Source organism: Dipteris shenzhenensis, chromosome 8 (genome assembly GCF_047967505.1).
Source record: "Dipteris shenzhenensis isolate YYH24624 ecotype China chromosome 8, Dip_SZ_1.0, whole genome shotgun sequence".
NCBI lineage: Eukaryota > Viridiplantae > Streptophyta > Polypodiopsida > Gleicheniales > Dipteridaceae > Dipteris > Dipteris shenzhenensis.
This window is the reverse complement of record NC_141603.1, coordinates 19088018-19113894: the sequence shown is the minus strand read 5'-3', so window position 1 is coordinate 19113894 and position 25877 is coordinate 19088018. Positions and strand designations below refer to the sequence as shown.

General features: G+C 42.8%; 1 protein-coding gene across 2 annotated transcripts in view; it reads left to right on the top strand.

The window, feature by feature from the left end:
* Window positions 1-25877, top strand: part of LOC147899223 (uncharacterized) — a 182350-nt gene that overhangs the window by 21779 nt on the left and 134694 nt on the right. For both annotated transcript variants that reach the window (XM_087377635.1, XM_087377636.1), the window contains 2 exons: window positions 2828-2927; window positions 3332-3439. In XM_087377635.1, coding sequence (XP_087233761.1) covers window positions 2828-2927; window positions 3332-3439 — 208 coding nt within the window. The remainder of the gene's footprint in view (window positions 1-2827; window positions 2928-3331; window positions 3440-25877) is intronic.

Below are 25877 nucleotides of genomic sequence, written 5' to 3'. Positions count from 1 at the left end.
AGGCAAGATGCATAGATTCCCCTTCAAAAAGGATGGTTCAGTTAAAGCTGTCCGCAAATTACAGCTTATACACAGTGATGTCTGTGGTCCCATGAGGACTCCATCATTGGGTGGTGATCTCTACTTTGTTACTTTTATTGATGATTACTCCAATTTCACTTGGGTCTTTGGGCTGAAGCGCAAATCAAAAGTGTTCATGGTGTTTAAACACTTTTCAGCCATGATTGAAAATGAAACTGGACTCAAGATACAGACATTGCGCATAGATAGAGGTGGGGAATACTTGTCTGCAGATTTTGATGCTTTTTTGAAAGGCAAGGGTATTATGCATCAGCTCACAGTGAGGCTGACTCCTCAGCAAAATGGCAAAGCTGAGAGGAAAAATAGAACTCTTATGGAGATGGACAGATGTATGCTGAAAAGCAAACACATGCCTCACAAATTCTGGCTTGAAGGTCTGATGTGTGCCAACTACATCTTAAATCGGGCTTCCACTAAGGCTTTGAAAACAAAAACTCCCTATGAGGTCTGGAATGGGAGAAAGCCTTCAGTGGATCATTTCCGAGTCTTTGGATCCCTTGCATATGCTCATGTGCCAGTTGAATTTCGGCATAAGTTGTCATTTGTTGGGTACAGTGCAGAAAGCAAAGGGTACCATCTCTACAATCTTGCTACACGCAAGATCATTGTCAGTAGAGATGTGATATTTGCAGAAAATTCAGCTCACACTCAAGCTGAATTTCATTTGCCTTCTTCTTCAGAGGATGTTTTTGAGGGGTTGCTACCCATTGCCTTGGGTTCCCCTGCTGATATATCAGAATTTACAGCCACCTCCCGATGCTCCAGTTCAGCCACAAGATGTCTTGCCACCTCCACAGGCAGTGGAACAGGTGGTTCAGCAAGAAACTGCAGACATACATGCAGCAAAAACAGTCCCAAACTGGCTGTTACAGACTCTCAGGGAGAGTAAGATTGATGCTCCATTACCTGGCAGGACTCGCAGTGCAGCAAGGCACATGGAAGGTGCTAATTCAGTGGAATCAGCATATGCAGGTACTCTTCTCGATGAGGAGGAGCCTGCAACATTCGAAGAAGCAAAGGACAATGTGCATCGGATGAATGCCATGCACGATGAGTTGCAGTCCATTAAGAAAAATCAGACTTGGGATGTTGTAGACTTGCCACCAGGTAAACATGCCATTGGCACACGATGGGTTTTCAAGGTGAAACGGAAGCCAGATGGCTCATTGACAGATACAAGGCAAGGCTGGGTGCTAAAGGCTATGCTTAGAAAAATGGCATAGATTATGAGGAGACTTTTGCTCCTACATCCCGGATGACCACCATCCGATCTGTTATTGCAATGGCTGCACATTTTGAGTGGAATGTTCATCAGTTGGACATAAAAACAGCCTTCTTAAATGGAGTCTTGTTGGAAGAGGTTTATGTCAAACAACCTCCAGGCTTTAAAATTACAGCAAATGCACTTCAGGTATGCAAGCTAAACAAAGCTTTGTATGGGCTGAAACAGGCCCCTCGTGCATGGTATGCCAAGATTCATGCCTTTTTGACCAGCAAGGGGCTGCACAATAGTCCTACTAAGAGCACCCTCTACATCAAGATGGATGGGGGGGAAATTTTAGTCATCCTTGTTTATGTCGATGACTTAATGCTCACAGGGTCCAATGAAGATAATATTGCAGATTTCAAAGCTGATTTGCAGACCAACTTTGACATGTTAGATTTGGGACTGCTTCACTTTTATTTGGGGATCCAGTTCTCTCAAGAGAGACATGGCACTGTTATGTCTCAGTCCAAGTATGTGCAGAAACTCTTGGACAGATTTAACATACATGATTGTAAGCCCATAGCCACTCCCATGGAGCCGGGGCTGAAACTCACAATGCATGATGCAGGAGAATTAGTTGATGCCACACTTTACAGTCAGGCTGTTGGATGCCTCATATATCTCTGCAACACTAGACTTGATATTCAGTTTGCAGTATCTCAAGTGAGCAGGTATATGCACAGTCCAAAAACTATGCATTGGCAGGCAGTTAAGCGCATCTTCCGTTATTTGCAGGGCACGAAGTCTTTTGGCTTGTTATTTCCCAGGGGGGTGACTTGCAGATGCATGCCTATAGTGATTCAGATTGGGCTGGTGATTATGACACTAGGCAGTCCACTAGTGGCAATTGTTTCTTTTTGGGTAAATCTTGCATTTCCTGGCTGAGCAAGAAACAATCTACAGTGGCTACCTCATCATGTGAAGCTGAGTACAGGGCAGCTTTCACAGCAACAGTTGAATGTGTCTGGCTACGACGTCTATTTGCTGATCTTCATCTGTCATTGGAGAGTCCTTCTCCAATTCTCACTGATAGTCAGAGTTGCATTGCAGTGGCAAAGAATCTAGTGTTTCATGCTGGCACAAAGCACATTGAGGTTCACTATCACTACATCAGAGAGAAGTTGCATGCAGGAGAGATCAGTATGATCAAGCTTTCAAGCTTTAAGCTCTCAGCTCACTCTCTCTCCCCAAAACTCACAGTTAATTGACGTATTTAAGTAAGCACTAGAGAGATCCACATGTGCAACCCTCCCAACACACAAGGGGATGTGCACGTGTTCACACACATGCACACATGCACACTCACACAGATATCTGTGTATATATATGGCTGTGTTTGCATGTGCTCTTGTGTGGATGCAGGTAAGATTCATGTTATTATTATTTCTTATTGATGAGTATATATTGAGCTTGGAGCATAAATTCTAGTTTTTTCCACAGAAATCGCTTAGGTGATGTTAATGCTTGTAACTTGAGCAGGATGAAAAATGAAGAGAATTTCTGTGCTATGTATGGGATATGTGGAGCTCGGGAAGATGGGAAAGCTTTGAACTGTCCAGACTCTGCACCAGCAGTGAAGGTATTTGTTATTGGATATTTTCAATTTGAAAAAGGGAGTATAGAAATAAACTTGTATTCCATTGGTGCAGATAATTTCTGTATATCTTTGTTTTGAAAGGCACTTTTTGTTCGCGTTGTTTTTCAAGAGCTTGTATAAAATTTGCATGAATTTAAAGGAGGATCAGTCCTCTTGACTGTACTTGCTCCAGATGTTCTTTTAGTACTTCTTCCACATTTGATGTGTAATCTAGGCTGGAATTGCAGAGGCTTTCAACCCCCATGGGTTACCCTTTTTGTGTCTGAATGTCATGGATAAAGTAATAGTTGGCTGCACTGAGGAGATCACTTTTGATAAATAGCTTCCAACAGATTGTGAAGTAAAGTTGCACTTTGTTGATGGTCCTTCTGGTATGCAATTTTCAGCCTGATGCATTGCTGTCTGCAAAGATACAAAGTCTGTGCCCCACTCTTACTGAGGAGATTTGCTGCACAGCTGAGCAGTTCACCATTTTACGGACTCAAGTGCAGCAGGTAAGTTGAACAGCTTCTGAGTTGCCTTCAGTCAATTTGTCTTGTTTATCATCTTACTTTTGTGTCTTGTTATGTTCTTACGGTCATTCTGATTCAAATTGGAAGAGATGTGTTGACAAAGCTTACTTTTGAAAAACATGTTATATCTAAAAGTTTAAATGAGCTTTTGCTCACTAGTTAGCTCATTGAGTTTCTAGTGTTGCAGCATAAAGTTGTGCAACCTTTCATGGTTTGTGCATATAGAGGTTTGGAGTTGCATGGTCTGTAGATGGCAATGGCTACAGATTGCTGAACATCCTATCTGAATATTTATCATCCTTAATTTATGGTGGTTACCAACTGGGAAAATTGGTAGACACCTGAATAATTATCTAATGTTATGACTTATTGGCCTGTCCTGGAAGGATAGGTGTTAGTAATGAAATTGGGCTTAAGAATCTACGCCAGTTTCACTCCAGTCGTTCATACTTTCCTCACAACATCTCCAGTTTCATTGGAGTCCTCCATACTATCCTCGTATTCTCTCTCTCTCACTCAGGTTTCCGCCCTCTTTTTCCACAGTACAGGCCCATTTAATGAATTCACCTTGTTTTTTTTTCCAAATAATGACAGCAGGAATGGACTTTGAGGCACTTTTGCTTCTCCGGTTCTGTCTCCTTCAGATACTGTCCAATCCAGTAAATAAAACTCAACCTTTTTTTTTGGTCCACCTGCTTGTAGGTAAGATGACCTAGGAGACTGCTGAAAACCTCTAGTAAAAGTTGGTTTTCCTTTGGGCCACCCTCATCTCACTGTGTATTAGGGTACGAATTCACTATTAACAAAATAATGAGACTCCTCCCCAGCAAAGTGGGAGCAGATCCAGTAGACTTGTAGGCTGTCAGTATTTAATCTGAATGCCTTGATTTTAAGGCAAAGAGCAGCCAGGATGACACTCTAGCCATGTGTTGTTCAGCACACAGTAATTACCAAAGTAGGGCCTTAAAATGGATGGGAACATATGTCTTTGCTCATCATTATTTGGAACATGGTTTCTATCATGATTGCTTCACAAGAATGGTGAGAATGTTTGCAGATTATGTGTTTTCAACATGCACATCAAATTTTTCTTCCAATCTTGCAAGGAGGAGTGTGAGAGGTTGGGACTCCTGGCACAACCAATCTGTTGCCCTCTAGAACTGATCTGAGTGTCATGGATGATATTATGGAGGAGAGGGCGAAGCCACAGGCTCAGGATCTTAATTTAGATTATGCACATCAATCCTCCTGCAAGAGTTTTGGGGCAGCTGTCCTGAATTATAAGGCTCTTGAAAGGCTTGAAAAGAGGGGTATGAATCTGCTCCCAGTAGCTACAGAAGAACATTGAGGCGAATCTGTCCTTTCTGTGCATTGTTTCTGCACTAGGAGGGCCTTCAAGGACTCAAGCATCTCCTCATATATGAAGGAGGCCTCTAATTGCCTCATAGTGCTTAGGGTGACCACGATAGGAATATGTGTAATGAAGGCCAAGATCAGGCCAAGTTAGTGAGGCTTAGGCCTGATTTGGCTTACGGGATTTTTAGGCCTAGAGGGGGGCAAAAAGGAGATACAGTAGAGGGAGACTATATAAGTCCACCTCCACACCTTTGTACGTACCTTTTGATGTGACATCTAATCCTATCTACTCTCCCTTCCTCCTTCCTGCCTACGCTCTCTCTCTCTCTCTTTTAGGCCATCTTCTGGTGGTTCTAGTGATGCCCTATAGGCCATGGCATGTGCCTTGTAGGCATAAATATAGGCACTTAAAGTTTTAGTGCCTTTTAGGCCACATAGGACACTTAGTCCTATGTGACACCTAGGACACTTAGCCCTAGGTCTAGGTATAAGTACTTTGTACTCTTTCTTTTCTATTACCCAAGATTGACGTGACGACTAAGACTCTATCGACTCTTTGGACAATAAGTCCTAATTTTACAGTTGCAAGCCTTGAGGCTATTTTCTTTTTGGGATTTGGTCTGCAATTTCTTGTTTGATTGCAATACATTGGGTCAGATTGGAGAACATTGAGTCACTTGCAGGACATTGAGTCAGATTTTCAGACATTGATTCTTTTCTGCAGGACATTGAGTCAGATTATCATACATTGGGTCACATTTGCAAAAATTTCAGCAAAATTTAGGGCTTTTCTGTATTTGCCCTCTATTTGGCCTATTTGCCCTCATTAAATTTGGGGCTTTTGCCAGATTTGCTGTTTTTGCAGTGAACATTGCCTGCCACAGTCACATTTGGGTCAGATCTGCATTTGCCCTTTGATTTGGGTTGGAAATTTGCAGATATTTGCTGTCATTTTTAGACAGCCAGCTCTTTGTAGTGATAGCCTTGAGGCTTTTGGGTTTTCAGGTCTCTTTTAGGGTATCACATTTGCTATGGCTGGGAACAATCAAGATCTATTTGGCGTACTTCATGAAGATGATAAGTTGGATGGCACCAACTATCCGATGTGGTCTTATCTCATGAAACATATTCTTGTTGCAAAGCATTTGTGGAATATTGTTTCTGGGGTTGATCTGAGGCCAGCCAATGCTACAGTGGTCGCCTCTACTACTGGTCCCTCTGCAGGGGGTACTCCTTCAGATACCTCATCTTCTAGTACTCCTGCTGCTGCTCTTCCAACTCAGGAACAGTCAAGATGGGATGCAAGAGATGCAAATGCACATTCATGTATTGCTTTATCATGCAAGAGAATCATTATTCCACACATCCGATCTTGCAGAACAGCAAAGGATGCTTGGGACAAATTGGCTTCTCTCTATTAGATTCGCAATGAGGAAAGTGTTGCATATTTGAGAAGGCAATTACAAGAAGTTAGTATGAATGAAGGTGACGCTATGGATGCATACCTGACAAAGGTCAAGGACCTCATGGAACAACTTGCCAACATTGATGAGGTGGTTCCAAATTCATAGCTTGTTAGTACCACAATGAATGGACTGCTAGATACATATCAAGGGTTTGCCACAACCCTTCGATTAGTGGCCATGGGTAATCCAGACCACTATTCTTTTAATCAGCTAGTTACTTTGCTTTTGCAGGAAGAGCAAAGTCGAGCTAATAGACAAGCCATTATTCCTGATCATGCATTTGCTTCACAGCAAATAGGAAGAGGCAAGGTTTCCAAGCCTATGGGCAAGCCTAAATCTGCGCATAGCAGCTGTAATTCCTCCCATGCATCTAAAAATACAGCAGATAAGTCAAAGAAGAAAAGATGCATCTATTGTCGCAAGCCTGGACATGACATTTCAGAATGCAGGAAGCGCATTGCTTCGGAGAAAAAGAAAGCAGGATTGACAGTTAATGCCTCACATGCTATTGAATCCCATGAGCCAACGGATGCTTCACATGCACAGGCTCTTTAGGATGATTGGGCATGGGCTGTCCATTTCTCATTTGATCCCTCCAAAGCTGATGCACTCCTTGCTGCTAATGATGCTCAGTCTTGGTATTTTGATAGTGGTGCCTCCATGCATGTCACATCTTGTAGACAGTTGTTTCATTCTTTAGCAGATGCACCTCAAGGGGGGACTTTCACATGTGCTAATAATGCTTCCTATGCTGTAAAAGGAATTGGAGATGTGCAGCTCACATCCATTTCAAGCCATCCTGTCACTTTGACAAATGTTCTTTGCTTGGTTACTTAATTTCAATTTCAGCAATTGCCACTTCAGGTTTCAGAGCGATTTTTGATGGCTACAGATGCCTAGTTTATGATCTTCGTGATGACAATGCCATAGTTCTCACCGGCACTTTGCAAAAGGGGCTTTATCACCTTGATCATCACTCAGCTACACTTTCTATTGAAGCATTTGCTATTTCAGCTTCACAGCTTGTTGAAACTCATCTTTGGCATGAGAGAATGGGTCATCTTAATTATAGAGCTCTTGCAAAGCTACATTCACAGCAGATGGCAAATGATGTACCTCAAACTCACACAGTTTCCAAACATGTGTGTGAGGGTTGTCTTTTGGGTAAGATGCATCGGTTTATTTTTCAAAAGAATTGTCCGAAACTCTCACAAAGGAAATTGCAGCTAGTGCACAGTGATGTCTGTGGCCCAATGAGGACAAATGCCATTGGGGAGTACAAATATTTCATGACTCTTATTGATGATTTCACAAGATATTGTTGGGTATATCCTTTAAAAGCCAAATCAGAAGTGTTCTCATGCTTTCAGAGGTGGCTGAATATGGTTGAGAATGAATCAGGATGCAAGCTTGTCACTGTTAAGTAAATTCCTACTAACTACAACAGAATCACGGGAGTAGTACCACGATTATCCTCCCAGCCAATTCCTGTTAGAGCATGAGAGCTAACAGAGAGTCGAAAATAAAAAAAATCACGTAAAAAGCCATTTTCCTTTCTTTCACTAACTCCAATAAGCCCCATCTCCCCAGATGGATCTAGATGCCACATGTCATCATCATAGGGCCTTCCTAATGCATCTTTTCATCCCTCTCTTGGGATACTTTAATTTTCCTTTGCCCCTAGGCACATTTCTTACATTAGGCCCTTAGCCTTAGATCCACCTAGTCTGGTGCACTCCTTGCTACAGCTTGCAATGAAGAGCCTTTGTGCCATAAAGATGCTTTTGACAGCAAAGAGTGGATGGATGCAATGAGAGCTGAGTTACAATCCATTGCTAAAAATGACACATGGGAATTAGTAGATCTCCCTCCTGGCAAGCATGCCATTGGTACCCGGTGGGTCTACAAATTAAAAAGGAAATCTGATGGCAGTATAGATCGATACAAAGCCCGTCTTGTTGCAAAAGGGTATGCCCAACAACAAGGCATTGACTTTGAGGAGACCTTTGCTCCCACATCAAGGATTACTACCATTATATGTGTCATTGCCATTGCAGCCCATCATCATTGGCAAGTGCACCAACTTGACATCAAGACTGCTTTTCTTCGTGGGGATCTGCAGGAAGAAGTCTATGTCACACAACCTCCTGGCTTTGAGGTTGTTAATTCTGAAAACAAGGTATGCCGACTTAGAAAAGCCCTTTATGGTTTGAAGCAGGCACCCAGGGCATGGTATGCCAAAATTCATGCACACTTACTATCCCTTGGTTTTCAGAGTAGCCCCATAGGACCCACTCTTTATGTCCGGGGGAGTGGATCTGATTTTTTAGTGCTGATTTTATATGTGGATGATATGCTCATCACGGCCCAAGATACTCAGCATATTGCAGCTTTCAAGGCTGATTTGCAGCAGGTTTTTGAAATGTCAGACATGGGACAGCTCCACTATTATTTGGGCTTTCAGTTTGCTCGTGTTGAAGGGGGTATCATGATGTCACAGTACAAGTATATTGGACAGCTCCTTGATCATTTTCAGTTCGAGGATTGCAAGCCAATTTCTACTCCAGTGGACCCTGGCTTCAAATTCTCAGCTCATGATGGGAGCCCACCATGTGATATCACTCTTTATCAGCAGGCTGTTGGATGCCTTATTTATTTGTGTCACACCAGACCTGGACTTACAGTGTGCAGTATCTCAGCTCAGCAGATTCATGCACATGCCCAGTTCACAGCATTGGCAGGCAGATAGTGACTGGGCAGGATGTTCCGACACTAGAGTGTCACATACCGGCAATTGTTTTTTTCTTGGCAATTCATGTATCTCTTGGCTTAGTAAGAAGCAACCAACAATTGCCACATCTAGCTGTGAGGCTGAGTACAAGGCAGCTTTCAGTGCTACAGTAGAGTGTGTTTGGCTTCGACAGTTACTTACAGATCTTGGTATTCGCCAGACATCCTCCACTATTGTCTACACTGACAGCCAGAGTGCTTTGGCCATTGCGCGTAACCCAGTGTTTCATGCGCGTACCAAGCATATTGAAGTTCACCATCATTATGTTCGGGAGTGGTTGTCAGCAGGAGACATAGAGTTGTCCTATCTTCCCACAGAGGACAACATAGCAGATATGTTTACAAAGGCACTTCCTCGTCCCAAGTTCGAAGTCTTCCGACAGGCTTTACACTTGGTTCCCTTTGTTACATGATGTGACATCCCTTGTACATTCATAGATGGCTATATCCTTTTGGAAGAACATGTGCCACCATGACCAGAAAATACCAGGTATTCTGAGATGTTTCTAGAATACTTCAGCCCATCCCATGGAGGGGGGTTTGTAGGCCATCTTCTGGTGGTTCTAGTGATGCCCTGTAGGCCATGGCATGTGCCTTGTAGGCATAAATATAGGCACTTATAGTTTTAGTGCCTTTTAGGCGACATAGGACACTTAGTCCTATGTGACACCTAGGACACTTAGTCCTCTAGGTATAAGTACTTTGTGCTCTTTCTTTTCTATTACTCAAGATTGACGTGATGAAGACTCTATCGACTCTTTGCACCTTGCTCTCTCTCTATCATCTAACGATCCTACATCTCTCTCTCTCTCTCTCTCTCTCCCCTACTCGCTCTCAATCTTTCCCTCTCTTTCCAACCTCCCATTTGACGGCCCCTCTATGATTGGTCTCTGATGATCACCACCTGCACATGTATATAGTATCTACCCCCTTTGCCCCATTTTTGGTGCCCCTCCCTTCTTTTTTGTATCATTTGGAGGTAGACACATATTTTTTGTATCAGGACTAGACACACAGTCCTTCATAACCTCTTTTTCGTTGAAACGGTTGGCTGGCTCGTTCGCCACCGTTATGCTCATTGTATCAGTTATCTTTAGTCTCATAGACCTTCACGGTCTCCCGAAGACTTTAATAAACTTTCTTTTTTTCTTTCTTTCTCTCTCTCCTACCCCTTCTCCTCCCTTATTTCCCTATCTCTCTCCCCTTCTACTAGTCTATCCCCCTTCTCCAAATCTGCCCCTAACCCCTTTTCTACATTTGTATCAGAGCCCTTTCTTGGACCTGGTTCACCAACGCCTACCACCCACGTCATTGCTGCCTAACCCGTACACAAGCGTTCACTGTATATATTCCCAAGCCTTGAGAACCGAGTGTGACCCGACCTGCTACATTGAACCAAAAAAAGAAGAAGAAGAAAAACATCCATCGAAGGTTCAGCAGCCTTTCAGCAAGAGTAGAGAGACCTTCAGTCATTTGAACAAGAGAATGGAATCAAAGGCAAGTTGACATCGGAACTTTTTCTACGGAGAAAAAAAAAAGTGAGCGCCAATCTTCGGGCCAAAAGGTGTGAGCAACGAGTGCTCCCGTATGCATCATTGTCGGTCCCTTTTTTTTTTATGTGTCGCATCTTCACGTAGATGCATGTACTCACATCCATCTTCACGTGGACGCATGTCCTGCTCCATCTCTGCTCACGTTGTCGCCTCACAAGTGCCTTAAAGGGATTTCGACCCAACCGGACGCCTTAAATGATCTCGTCCCCGACCCCCTTTTCGTCTATCCATCTGCCTCCGTCGACCGACCCGTCCTCCTCCTCCCGTGACCCGACACCACGTCGCCTTTCGCTCAGCACATGCCCGCCGTTGCCCGCCTTCCCTACCTTAGACTAAGGTCTAAGGTACTAACTAGGGTTAGTCTTGTAGGTCAGGTTAGACTAGCTAGGTTTAGTTAGTGGGTTAGGTTTAGGTTTAGTTAGTTGGGGGCTAGGTTAGGTTAGATCTAACTAGGGTTAAACAATTGGGTTAGGTTAGCCTAAGTCAGTGTCCTAACAGCCCTAGTAGTCTTAGGTTAGGTCTATCATAACTATCTTAGGTGACTTAGGAACACCCCCCCCTCCCCCCCCCCCCCCCAAAAAAAAAAGGACCCTTTTCCCAGCCTCTTTCTCATAGCCGTTTTGGGGCCTTTCCCAGCCCGTTTGGGCTTATTTAGGCTACATTTTGTAGCTTCTTCATTGCCCTTTCTCTTGAGCTTCTCCATGGACATTTTGGTGGTTCTACCCACTATCTCAAATTGGGGATTTCTTTGCAAGGAAAGCCATACATTCAAGCTTCCTCTCTCTCCCGTGGTAGTTCACCATGGCACCCCCCTGTCCCCCTCTTGAGTCACTTGATCCCAGTATGGGGTCCAATCAGACAGCCATAATGCATTCTCTACACCACGCCAAGGTTTTATGGCAGACGACAGCAGGATTTCAGCCCAAGGGAACTCTTTCGATTACCATCTACAACCTCTTGTATCCTATTACATTGGATGTGTTACATCGAGTATTTTCTCCTTTTGGGCTTATTCAGAAGATTGTCATGCATCGGATTTTAGGTGGTTTGCAAGCAGAACTACACTATGCCTGTTTCGTGCAAGGTCAGGATATATATGATGGTGGTTGTACCTTACATATTCAACTGTTCGATTTGATAGCGATGTCCTATGGTAACAGTCGCGACACAAATGCCATAGAGCAGCGAGTTGTTGGAACTATGATGCCAAAGGCTATTCAAGCCCATAAAAGTAGACACCCAACATCTGGGGAGAATGCAGTCAGGCCAATGCTTGTAATGCAGTCCAGCCATGTTATGTCACTCCTTGACATGCAGCGTAACAATGCTTTAGGTGGTCTGCAAGCAGAACTACACTATGCCTGTTTCGTGCAAGGTCGGGATATATATGATGGTGGTTGTACCTCACATATTCAACTGTTCGATTTGACAGCGATGTCCTATACTAACAGTCGCGACACAAATGCCATAGAGCAGCGAGTTGTTGGAACTATGATGCCAAAGGCTATTCAAGCCTATAAAAGTAGACACCCAACATTTGGGGAGAATGCAGTCAGGCCAATGCTTGTAATGCAGTCCAGCCATGTTATGCCACTCCTTGACATGCAGCGTAACAATGCTTTAGAGACATGGATGATACCTTTGGATGCAGGACAAAACTATGGTAATTGTCAAGTGATTCCAGCTGCAAGTACTAAAGGATATTGTGGGGAGAAATGTTCTAATGAAAACAGCAGCGTAAATGGCTATGAACAGCAAGAACCAAATGCTATCATTTCAGGAGCACCCAAGGGTATGATGGGAAAGCAGCCCATGCTTCCTCCTATGCACCAAAAAGATGGGAATGGGAAGGATATTAATCCACCCAAAGAGTCTCTTGGAGCTATGATGCCTAGAGAAGCTATGCAGCCCAGCCATGCTATGCCTCTCCCCAGTACACAGCCAAGTCATGCTTCAAAGCCATGGAAGTTCGCTCTGTATGCAGGACAAGATTCTAGTTGTTTTCAGGCGGGTACAGCTGCACATGCAAAAGGGTTTTGTGGTAATAGCTGCTCAAATAAATACAGTAGCCCACGTGATGGCAGAAGCCTACATAACAGTGACAGTGAAGTAGGCCTAATGGTTGCAAAGACGGATGATGAGAAAAGCAATGTTGAGCAAATCTGTGATAGAAATCAAGATGCGGATGTTGACCAGCAAGGTAAGGATGTGGATGCACTTGCACTTGACATGTCTAGGCATGCAAACTTTGAGGACAAAGTTTTTGAGGAGGAGGTGAGTATCCAGATGGTCTCCATCAAGGAAGAAAATATTGAAGACCATGGTGATGATAACAAAGGATGCCAAAGCAAACCTACTAAGAAGCAGATTGTGCAGCAAGAGCAAGGTATGCATGACAGTTTAATCCCTGAAGCTGCATCACCACACATTCAGGAGCAGTACAGTACATGAATAATGCCCTTCAGTATTGCTCACTAAATGAGTATACGTGGGAGTTTTGCCTCCAATACTTACCAGCCATAGGGGAATGAAGGCATTTCGCAGGAGTGCTGTAAATGCAAGAGCAGCATGTCATAAATATTGCTGCCATGTATTGGCATACATGGCACTTTCAAAATTTGAGAACAAAGTTTTCAAAGGGCAATCTTGAGCTGCTCAACTTAACTGACATGTTTATGAAGCACACAATAGAGATGCATTCATCTGGGACTGAACTTAATGGTAGGAATGGAAACCAGGCCAAGCATGCAGATTTCTGGGATACTACCAGAAGGCATACGTTCATGACTAGTAGGAATGGGACTGAACTTAATGGTAGGAATGGAAACCAGGCCAAGCATGCAGATTTTTGGCATACGTTCATGACTAGTAGGAACGACAAAAGCTGCAAGTACATGGTACAACCTCGAAATGACAGCCCAAATTATGAAGACAATGGATAGCACAAAGAAGATGGCTGTTATGGCAATGGACAGCAGAAGAAGATGCCTGTTATGACACTTTTGAGAAGGTGTATGATGGCAAGCAACCCTTGCACAACCATATTGGTCTAAACAGCTACTGTTTCCAACAGTACATGGGTGCGCAGCAGCATGATAATGCAGATTTTCCAGATGCTGGTGCGATGGTAGGAGACCAAGGTAGAGCTACAGTTAGGGGTGAGGCAAACTTGCCACAACACACACTGGGTATCGTATAGGACAAAGGCAATCAGCTTCTTTCTGAGAAGGGTGATCTCATACGACACTATGATGCTACATCCTTGTCTGAAAAGCACGAAGTTACACTCATGCATGTGGATTCTGTTGCATCCCCACACAAGATGTAGGGTGGGCAGGCGGTAAGAGTATTTACTACACAACCAACCAAATCCTTCCATCTTGCGTATTAGTGAGCAGCCCACTATGATCTCACCCATGGGAAATTTCAGCCAGAGATTTCCACCAGAGTTATGTGCAGGGGATATAGGCCCATCTTCATTGCTGCCATTTGGCACAACCCAACCTCATGTTGATGTTTTTGGGAGAGCCTGTCCCTCTAGCACTCATCTCTCAGCTTTGCTTCAGCCCAATGCCTATGAGAGGATTTGGCCTCAATCTGAATCAGACATGAGGCTCTACATAGAGTCTAGGCCACCTCGAATGCAGCCTGGACAGATTTTTGTGGAAGGATATTTCAGATTATATCCAATGGATGATGAGGGCAAGGCTCCTCATGATGGCATGCACCATGCCCACACTTGGTTAAAGTTGAGGGCTTCATCTTGGAAGCCCTACACATGGGCAGGTTTCAAAGACCTCATGGGTGTCATGGTTAGAAGTAAATTACAGCGATACAGCCCAGAGCTGATGGCCTTACAGGTGAGCACTGAAAATCCTTGGGAATGCTGAGGAAGCACAAGCACAGCTGGAAGTGTTAGAGCCTGAGTACAGCAGCTATAATGAGAATGATTTTCAGTTCCTAGCATATGGGCAGTTGAAAAATGCAATGCAACAACAACTCCTCAAAGCTGCCTTACAAGGTATATGGCAAAACAATGAATGCAAGTGGGCAGCAAGGCACGGAGAGGTTCCCAAAATAGCTGTCTTGGGGAGAGCCAATCTGTATGTGCTTTTCAAGCTTCTTCATGACAAGTATGCTAGGTGAGATCAACACTTACATGACCCCGGTGATGCCACAACTGATGGGACAAGGACTATCTTATTTTTCCTTTTGACCCGGGTGGCATGTGTTTCACTGTTTTGCAGCAGCAAGGAGCCTTTGTTTCCAGCCACCACTTGCAATTTTGAGGGCAAAATTATATTGAGCGGGGATGGTTGTAATGAAGGCCAAGATCAGGTCAAGTTAGTGAGGGTTAGGCCTGATTTGGCTTAGGGGATTTTTAGGCCTAGAGGGGGGTAAAAAGGAGATATAGTAGAGGGAGACTATATAAGTCCACCTCTACACCTTTGTACGCACCTTTTGATGTGACATGTAATCCTATCTACTCTCCCTTACTCCTTCCTGCCTATGCTCACTCACTCTCTCTCTCTCTCTCTCTCCCCTACTCCCTTTCAATCTCTCCCTTTCTTTCCTCTCTCTCTCCTACCCCTTTCATGTGCACAATGTGCAAGGACATTAATAAATGTGTGGAACAATGTGAGTACCAATTTATAAGGTACAAGAGTGGTGTGGATTAAATGAGTCTAAGACTAAGGTCATAAATGTCTAAGGTGCAAAACATACATGTAATAGAAAATTTGGAGCGTGGAATTCAGTTACGCTTCATTTTCTACATCTCGCTCAATCTCTCTCCCTCTCTCCCTCACGTGATCTTGTGGACATTTGCACACTGCAATGTGCATATCTTTTCATGGTATTAGAGCAGTCGTGATCGGGAGAAGGAGACACACGGATTGATGTAACTTTCAGCCAATTTGAGTGAGAGTTGATGGAACAAATGTGGAGAAATCAGATCTGAAGTGAAGCAGCCCCAAAAGAGACACTTTCATTGCGAAGAATCAAGCCAAATCCATCAAATGATGAGTCAAATGGAAGGAGATTTAGGCCAGCAATGAAGATGCACCATTTTTGAAGCGGAATATGCAAATCGGAGTCCCCAAAGTGAAGAAAATCAAGGCGCCCAGTTTCAGCAAGCAGTGAAGCATCCCAAAATGAAGAAAATCCTGATTTTTTGGGAAAAAGACTCTCAAATCTAGGCGTTTTCAAAACGCCCCTGTTCAGCCCTGTAGGAGACCTCCTCAGCATCCTCTCCGTGAAGTTTGGTGGCCAACGGAGAAATTTTCGAGGTGAAGAAAACACAGCCCCAAGGTTGTGCAAAGCAAGCTTGAATGATGGCCGTGTGGATGAGTCCCGAAATGATGGCAAAAGTTGAGGCAAACGATGCCCAAGTCAAGAGAAAACAGTCCCAGCCATGTGTGAGATATGGAAGATGGATATTTGCTGCTGTTTGTTGAAGCAATTGTGTGGCATTTCATGCGTGAAGTGTCGAATTTGTTTGTGGACCTGTTTGTGTGTCCAATGGGAAGCATATTGATGCTATCCAACATCCAAGGACAAATGAATGTCAAGGGACTTGAGGGAAGGAAAATTTCCAGCCTGTTCGTGAGCCCATGAAGAGGGCACAATTGAAGGAGAAGGCAAAGAAAAGTGACCAGCAAAGTGAAGAGTTGAATGTGAAGGAAAATTGCAGCCAATGGTAATGTACTTGTCATTTAAAATATGAGTAAGATTGATGGTTCATTGTGAGCAGTAATTGCTGTCCCAATATTTTGTGTGGTTGGTGGCCATATAATCCCTAATTGTGTGGAGAATACCTTTCTTTAATTGTTTGCTGTCCTAAGGTTGAAATGGTAGAAACAAAGTCAGATATGCTTTTCCTAGGTAGAAACAAAGTCAGATATGCTTTTCCTGGCCATATAATCCCTAATTGTGTGGAGAATACATTTCTTTAATTGTTTGCTGTCCTAAGGTTGAAATGGTAGAAACAAAGTCAGATATGCTTTTCCTACGTGAGAGTGGGAAGCTTGATGGAAAGAACTATCCTATATGGAAGTTCAAATTGATGAACATCCTCAAAATGAAGGATTTGTGGGACATAACTTCAGGCAAAGAGGGGAGACCTGAAGTAAGGAAGCCGGTGTATGCTGAAAAGGCAACAAGTCAACAAAGAGACACTGAAGATGAAAGGTATGAAGCTGAATTGAAAGCAAGGGAGCAATTTGATAAGAGAGCATAAAGGGCTCTTGTTTACATCAATATGAATGTGAAATACACATTATTCCACAAATAAGTGGAGCACAATGGCCGGATGAAGCATGGACTACTTTGTCAAGCTTGTTTGAGTCAGTGAATACAACAAGGTTGCTCTTCCTAAAACAGAAATTGCACTCATTCAAATGGGAGTCAAGAGAGCCAATCACAAGCTACTTGACACGTTTGAAGGACATATGTGATCAACTACTTTCCGTTGAAGAAATGGTAAGTGATGTTGATATGGTAAGCATTGCAATTAATGGGCTTACATCACATGAAACTAACTCTCCATGGCAGCAATTAACTACCTCTTTGATGGTAAGAGAGACTACTCCAACTTATGAAGAACTAAGTGCTCTTCTACTTCAAGAAGAGCTCCGAAGGCAAGGAAGCGGCACAAGGAGTGTCAAAGGCAAAGATGAAGCCCTTAATGTAAGAAATAAGCAATGGAGAGGCCGTGGAAGAGGAAGCAATTGGAAGAATCAAGAGAGGCAAAATCAGTCCAGCCAAGAAGAAATGGGTGAATCAAGTAACTTTGGGAATGATAGAAGACCATTCAATGCTCGTGGAAGAGGCAACTATAGAGGAAGTGCAAGAGGCAATTTTAGAGGTGGCTCAAGAGGAGGATTTAGCTCCAACTCAAGAGGTAAAGGACCTTGTTTTTATTGTGGAAAGGATGGTCACATTGAAGCAGAATGTAGAATTAAGCAACATGCACAAAACATGAGAGGTAGGGGGAGAGGTTACTCCAACTACCAAAGAAGTCAAAACAGCAATTATGTGGAGAGAGATGCTCACAATTATGAAGGACAAAGCAGAGAAGAATTCTTGTTAATGGCTGATTCAACTCAGTCACAATTCAAGAGTGAATGGTACGTTGATTCCGGTGCTACAGCTCATATGACTTGCCATAATGATTGGTTTGTCAATTATGTGGAAGAAAACAGTCCAAGTAAAGTGGTTTTAGGTGATGACAGCACCCAAGTGATTAAAGGACATGGAGATGTTCAAATACAGCTTTCTAATGGTGATCAAGGCACACTTAAAGATGTGTTGGATACTCAAACTTGCAAGGAATCTCTTGAGTGTTGGCTGTATAACAGGCCAGCACATGTCAGTTGAATTTTTTAATGATCATTTTGTCATAAAGGATCTCAAGAAGCAAGGAGAAGAAGTGGCTTGTGGTGTATGAAGTGAAGATAGGTTATACAAGCTCATGGGAATGAGCGTGCAGCAAGCTCTCATGGCAAAGAAGAGTGAAGTGACTAAGCTTTGGCATCGAAGGTATGGGCATCTTAATGTTGATGCTTTAAAATATTTGTTTGATAAAAAATTGGTCATTGGTTTACCTCCTATTGAAGCAATTCCAAGAATGTGTGAGCCATGCATACTCGGCAAGCACTCAAGGACACCTTTTCCTCATGCAAGCTCATGGAGAGCTCAAAGGCAATTGGAACTAATACACAGTGACTTGTGGGGACCATCCCAAAGAACCTCATTGGGTGGTTCAAGATATTTTCTTTCCTTCATTGATGATTACTCAAGGAGATGTTGGCTGTATTTTCTGAAGCACAAGTCAGAAGCATTTGAAGTATACAAAGAGTGGAAAGTACAAGTGGAGAATGAAACAGGAGAGAAGATAAAAAGATTGAGGACTGATCGTGGTGGCGAGTTCAACTCCGAAAGGTTTGATTCCTTTTGTATTGAGCATGGCATTTTTAGGCAATTGACTACCGCATATAGCTCACAACAAAATGGGGTGGCTGAGAGAAAAAATCGTACCCTTGTGGAGGGCGGAAGGAGTATGTTGAAGGATGCTAATTTGGGATCAAGATTTTGGGCAGAAGCTGTTCATACTGCAGTGTACCTTCAAAATAGAGCACCTACAAAAGCTTTGGATGGTAAAACTCCTCATGAAGTATATACCGGTTACAAGCCTAATGTATCTCATTTGAGGATATTTGGGTGTGATGCTTATGCATATGTACCTAAAGAAAGAAGACAAAAGCTCGATGATAAATCTAAGAAGTGTATCTTTGTTGGTTATGCTTCTAACTCCAAAGCCTACAAGTTATTTGACCCTGTTGATAGGAAGATAATAATCAGCCGGGATGTGAAGTTTGATGAAGATATGTTTGTTGTCCATGAAGAAGAATTGAAGGAAGTTGATGGCCCCCTCATATTCTATGAGGTAGATGAAGACACAGGTACACAACTAGAGGAAGATATTCAGCAAAGTGATAAAAGACCAGAAAGACCAGCCACTAAAGAAAGTGAAGTTGCTGTCCCAAACAGTCTCAAAAGGACCTCCATTGATGGGGGAGGTGAGTTGGCAGGTGAACCAGCACCTATGCAAGTGAAGAAGCTTCCAAAATGGTACATCAAAACCATAGAAGAAGGTATAATACCGCAGCAGCCTGAGTCAAGTGTTGATGGTGAAAGAAGAAGTCAAAGGTTGAAGCAAAAGAATTCAGCATGTGTCAATTTAGCACTTATGTCACGAGTGCTAAGTAATGAAGAGCCAAAGACTTATGAGGAAGCAAGTCAAAACGCAGCGTGGAGACAGGCAATGGAAGAGGAGTATAACTCCATCATTACGAACCAAACATGGACGCTTGTTGATCTACCTAAAGGGAAGAAAGCAATTGACACAAAATGGTTGTACAAAATCAAGTATAAGGCAGATGGTACTCTTGAGAAGTACAAGGCAAGATTGGTTGCCAAAGGTTATGTACAACAAGGAGTGGACTATGAAGAGACCTTTGCTCCTGTGGCAAAGATGAACACAATCAGAACTGTTTTGGCACTTGCAACATACAACAATTGGGAGATTGAGCAAATGGACGTCAAGAGTGCCTTTCTTAATGGCATTCTTGAGGAGGAAGTGTATGTGACGCAGCCAAGAGGTTTTGAAGTCAAAGGAAAAGAAGAGCAAGTTTGCAAGCTCAAGAAGGCATTGTATGGATTGAAGCAAGCTCCACGTGCATGGTAACGTGCATGGTATTTAAGAATAGATGAGTTTCTACTTTCTGATGGCTTTGAGAGAAGTAAAAATGATCCAAACCTGTATGTATTTCATTATAATGAAGACATGTTGTTGCTGATCGTGTATGTGGATGACTTAGTCATTACAGGTTCAAATAGCTCACTCATTGACAAGATCAAGAGGAGTCTTTCAAAGGAATTTGACATGAAAGATCTTGGCCAGCTTCACTATTGTTTAGGCATTGAGGTTTGGAGGAATGAAAACAGTTTGTTTCTTACTCAAGCAAAGTATGTGAAGGAATTGCTTGAAAAATCAGAATGATGGATTCAAAGCCACTACCAACGCCCATGGAAGTGAATGAAAAGCTTACAACGAATGAGCATGGAAAGAAGGTGGACGGTACAACATATAGGCAGCTTGTGGGCAGCCTTATTTATGCAACCATAACACGACCGGATCTCTCATTTTCAGTCATAGTACTCAGCCAATACATGGCTGATCCTAAAGAGTCACATTTGAAGGCGGCAAAGAGAGTACTACGGTACTTGAAAGGTACATTCAACTATGGCATTGAATATGTATCAGCTTGTGATCTTACTTTGTATAGATACTGTGATTCAGATTGGGTAGGAAGTGTGGAAGATAGAAGATCAACCACAGGTTATTGCTTCATGATTGGGAGTGGAGCAATTTCATGGAAAAGCAAGAAGCAACCTACCGTTGCTTTGTCATCAACGGAGGCTGAATATATTGCAGCAAAGACTGCTGCATGTGAAGCTTTATGGCTGAGAAGAATAATGGATGAAATGATGAAGAAACAGGATGATCCTACAACAATTTATTGTGATAATCAAAGTTGTATTCAAATAGCAAAGAACCCAGTGTTTCATGTGCGCACCAAGCACATTGAAGTCCAGTATCACTTTGTGCGGGAGAAGGTGCATGCAAAGGAAATAGAGCTGATTTATTGTTCCACTGAAGAGCAGGCAGCAGATATTCTCACCAAAGCATTGGCGAGAGATAAGTTTGAAAAATTCAGAAATGTGTTAGGTGTAAAAGAGAATAGATTGATCATTAAGGGGGAGTGTTAGAATTAATGAAGTCAATCTAATGTGCACAATGTGTAAGGACATTAATAAATGTGTGGAACAATGTGAGTACCAATTTATAAGGTACAAGAGTGGTGTGGATTAAATGAGTCTAAGACTAAGGTCATAAATGTCTAAGGTGCAAAACATACATGTAATAGAAAATTTGGAGCGTGGAATTCAGTTACGCTTCACCTTCTACATCTCGCTCAATCTCTCTCCCTCTCTCCCTCACGTGATCTTATGGACATTTGCACACTGCATTGTGCATATCTTTTCATGCCATAGTCTATAGCCTCCCTGGCACTGCCCAACAGCATAAATCAACCCTTCTTCGCGAGGAAAGAAACCCAAACGCAATAACTAGCCAGCAACCAACCTGGGAACGGCAAAAGCAAGCAAAGACAAACCTTCTTCTACCTGGAATCCACAGAAGAAAGGTCACCCTGGCTAGAAAACCAAGATCCTGTGGAGATAAGATGATTCTGCTCTGGCACAGCCCCAAGAGCAGCTTAAAAGTGAACACCCACGCTTGGAAAGTTACCAAAACCAGTCACAACACCCAAAAAGCTCCAGAAATCAGGTCGAAATCTCCTGTAGAGTCTGAAAGCTTGAAAAAGCAAGTTGCAATTCACCCGGAGCAGCCTGGTTAAGTCGAGAACTCCTGGAACAACCCTAGAACCAATCGCAGGCACCTGGAACAGCTTGGAAGAGCCCAAAAGCAAATTGCAAACTAGAATAGACACCTTGGCAGAAATCGCCACCTGCTACAAGCTCTTGGATCAATTGCGATTTGCTCTGGCAGGCCCTGGATCACTTAGAACTAGCCCCTGGGTAAAAATTAATTTCCCTGGCAGGCCGTGGATCATCGAAAACTGGCCCCTAGGTAAAAACGAATTTCCCTGGCAGGGTCTGGATCACTTGAAATTGCCCCTGGGTAAAAACGAAATTTCTAGACTGGCAGGCTCTGGCATCTCCTAACTGATGATGTGACTCCTCTGGAACTGATTTGGCCAACTGAATCTAAAAGAAGGGCTCCCTCCCCCCTTTTAAAGCCCTAGGCTCCAAAAAGCAGTGTTTTTTATAATTGCACCACTCTTTTGGCTCCTAAAAGCAATTTTTTAATTGCATCACTCTTTTGGCCGGCCTGTTGCACACTTTGTCCCCAGGAATTAATTGCCTAGTAACTGGGCGCACGCACAGTTACTCAGAATGTACTTCCGAGGGATAGTTCATGCATGCTTTACCCACCTATGGCCATCTCTTCAGACCCACACTAGTGGTACATCATGAACATCCGAAGTACCTGAGATATCAAATCCAAATTTGAGTGGAGAGGCAACCATGCCGCCAACAGATCACCAACAATGCATATACGATTTGTAGAGCTGCAGATAACAAATCCGTATAGCATTGCAAACCAAGCGACTAGTACAACCACTGTGACTAGTATACCACGTACATCGTGGCCAACAATGCATGACATAGACCACTTCCAGGAATTGCGCAATCGGAACCAAGGTCTAGGGGAATCCATTCTCTTTTTGTTGAAACCACATGACAAAAAAGAGCATTTCCATCTTGTCGAATCCTCATGACAAGAATAACATGCATATATTACCGAAACCTCATGGCAAAAATAGCATTCTTATTTTTGTCGAAACCTCATGACAAAAATAGCAATCTCATTTTGTTGAAACCTCAGTATTATGTGACCTCAGACATAGAGGGCTTCTTCTGCAATTACCTCCCAACCACGGATTCCGTGAGCTCCCCTGATACCTCTCGTGAACTACCTTCAGTTCCTCTCCTCATCCAATTTCCATGTGGAGCCTAATCTTAAATCAATTTTAGTAAAGTATTTTGCCCCTTGCAATTGATCAAAGAGCTCATCAATGCGAGGCATAGGATACTTATTTTTTATGGTGATTTTATTTAGTGCTCGGTAATCTATGCATAAACGCATAGTACCATCCTTTTTCTTTACCATTAAAACTGGTGTAGACCAAGGTGAGCTACTTGTTTGGATTCGGCCCTTCCTAAGATATTCCGTTAACTATCTTTCGACCTCACGTTCCTCCGTTTGACTAAGCCTATATGGGGGTTTACAAACAGGGGTAGATCCAAGAATTAAATCTATTTTATGATCTACTTCTCTCTCACGAGGTAAATCATCATGTAAATCAGACGGAGAAACATCTTTAAATTCAAATATTAAATCATTGAAAGAAGATTTATACTTTTTAACATTATAAAAAACAACATTACTTCTTTCTGATGCAGAAGACATAAAATCACCAATAAAAGTAAGTTCACAAAAATATACCTCGCATTCTTCTTGGTGTAGTAGTTGTTTCAATTCCATCGAACAAATAAGAGGAGAGTTAGGCGCATCATGTTCTCCTTGAATCTGGAAGACTCTACCCTCTTTTTCAAACATAATGGAGTTATTAAGATAACTCCTCTGTAAGCTATGCCCAAAACTATATAGCCATTCTCGACCAAGCACTACATCTGTTCGGTCGAGATGCATGATTTGGAAATCCAAGGCATCTTGATAGCCTTGAATATCCACCTCTACACCATATATCATGGTGTCCCAAACTTTTTTATCACTGCCCTTTGCCAAAGAGACCACATATATATGGGCACTAGGACTCTCAGGCAATTTTAATTTCTTAACTAACGAGTAGTTCAAGACATTATGCATTGCACTATCATCGACTATCACTCTTACTCTTTGCTCCTTAATTTTTCCATGCATCCTCATTAAATCATGAGGACCAAAGGTAGGCTGCCACATTGCTGATGATAGATAGCACATGTGGGTGCTATCCTCATGATAGACCTCTACCTCAGTGTACTTTTCAGTACCATTAAGCGGTAACACTTGCACTGCATGCACTTGTCTTTGGGGAGGTCTATTTGGGGCTTTAGCTCCCGCTGGTTTATTTTTAGGGCAGTTTCAAGCAGCATGGTCTTTGCCCAAACATTTGAAGTAAAGATTTTCTTGCCTGGTCCCTTTATAATCCTCTCTCTTCAAGAGAGGATAATTTTGTGTTTGAGGTTTCTTAGGTGGTGCCCGAGGAACCTCCTTCTTAAAGTGTCCCTTCCTTTTCAAATTGGAAAATTTATTGAACTTTGGAACAAAACGTGTTTGCTCTGAAGTTCCAACTCTGAATTTCCCCGTCGTATCATCGTATATTTGGGCATACTTAATGGCTTCCTCAAAGGTTTTTGGAGAATTTCTTTTCACCTCAATCTTATAAGTGTCTTTGAGACCTCTCACGAAACCCCTTATCTTTTGGAATTCATCAATTCCCTTTAGCTTAAGGACTGCCTCCCTATAATTCGCTATGTACTGGACTAGAGTGTTTTTACCCATAGTGCAATTGTCCCAAGTTTCCCACGCTCTTTCTAATTCATTTTCCGGTAAAAACTCTTTTAGGAAGGCTTGTTCAAACTCAGTCCAATATCTAGGAATTCTATCACTCCCCCTGAGGCTCATCCACCATTTATAGGCTTTATTTACAAGGGAAAGACTTGCTTCCACGACTTGATTTTGAGGAGGTGTATTCCTGAGTCGGTGGAAGTCTCGTCATTTTTGCAAGAACGTATTAATCAAATCTTTGTTAGCTCCTTTTCTTCCCCATTGAAAATTGGCGATTTTAAGTCCTTAAGAATGTTCGAGATTTCTCTAAGTTGAGAGGTGGACCTCTCAACTTGATTAGGAGGAATCGGTGATTTTTCAGTAATAGATACCGATTGAGAATCTTCAGCTAGGGTTTTTAGTGTTTCATTGATAACTCCTAGTTGTGTTTCTGTATTTTGCATTCGAGTTTCAAGTTTATGGAATTCTGTATACGGAATTCCATAATCACTGTAGTCTATGTCCTCCATTTCCACATCATCCTCTTGATTTTCAGTTTGTACCTCCTCATGTGTTTCCTCTCCGACTAATGCTTTTCCCTTTCTAGCCCTTTCCTCGGCCTCCCTAATCATACCATCCCTTTCTGGAGTGGTTATTATAAAGACCTATATTTTGCAAAAATTATAAAGCAAAACGCTTTATGTCAGAGAGAAAAATGTGATGCCCCCTTCCCTGGATGACTCTGTGAAATTCCCTCCTGTGTAGGCTGCATCCAACATTTGCATACTTCATGTTCTGTCCCATGGGCTGTAAACTAGGCTGAAATCCAACTGTTTGACTAGCAGGCATACCTGAAAATTGGGCCTGTGGGCTGACCATAGCCTGAAACATTGAACCACCACCAAAATAACCTGGCTGAACCAGGTTTACCAAAGCTCCTTGCTGTCCAGAAACCATGGACTGAAAATTATTACCTTGAGTCGGCCCCGGAATCGTATTAAACTATTGCTGACCATAGGGGATTTGAGAGGGCTGATCCTGAAAAGTGACATGTGGTCGTTTGTTAGCTTCAACATCCCTATCCCCATCGTCAGGCTTCCTTTTCTTTGGCTGCACATCTGAGTTCATCATCTTCTGGAAGCGAGGATCCTGTGTGAACTGTGTAAAAGCACTCATGAAACTCTGCATCTATGCCTTGAATAGTTTCACATCCTTCTCATCCGTCCGATCATCTTGATGCTTTGCAACATCCCGGGTCTCGTCTCCTCCATCCTAGTCACCTCCAAGAGATCGAGACATCTGCTCTTCCTCCTCAGTAAGGCTCACAGATCTCTCCCTGTGTGACATATTTACTGAATAGTATGCTGTCTTCTTCACCTAGTCTGCTGGACTTGCACCAAGCCAACCACAGGCTCCTCTCTTGAAGAAGCTAGGTGGATCCCGGCAATGGAACCACTGAAAGCAGCCTCAACAAGGTAAAGGGTGGTAGGATCCACTTAAATACAGCATACACAGTAAATAGACAAGTAAATATGCACCACAGAACAAATCACAGG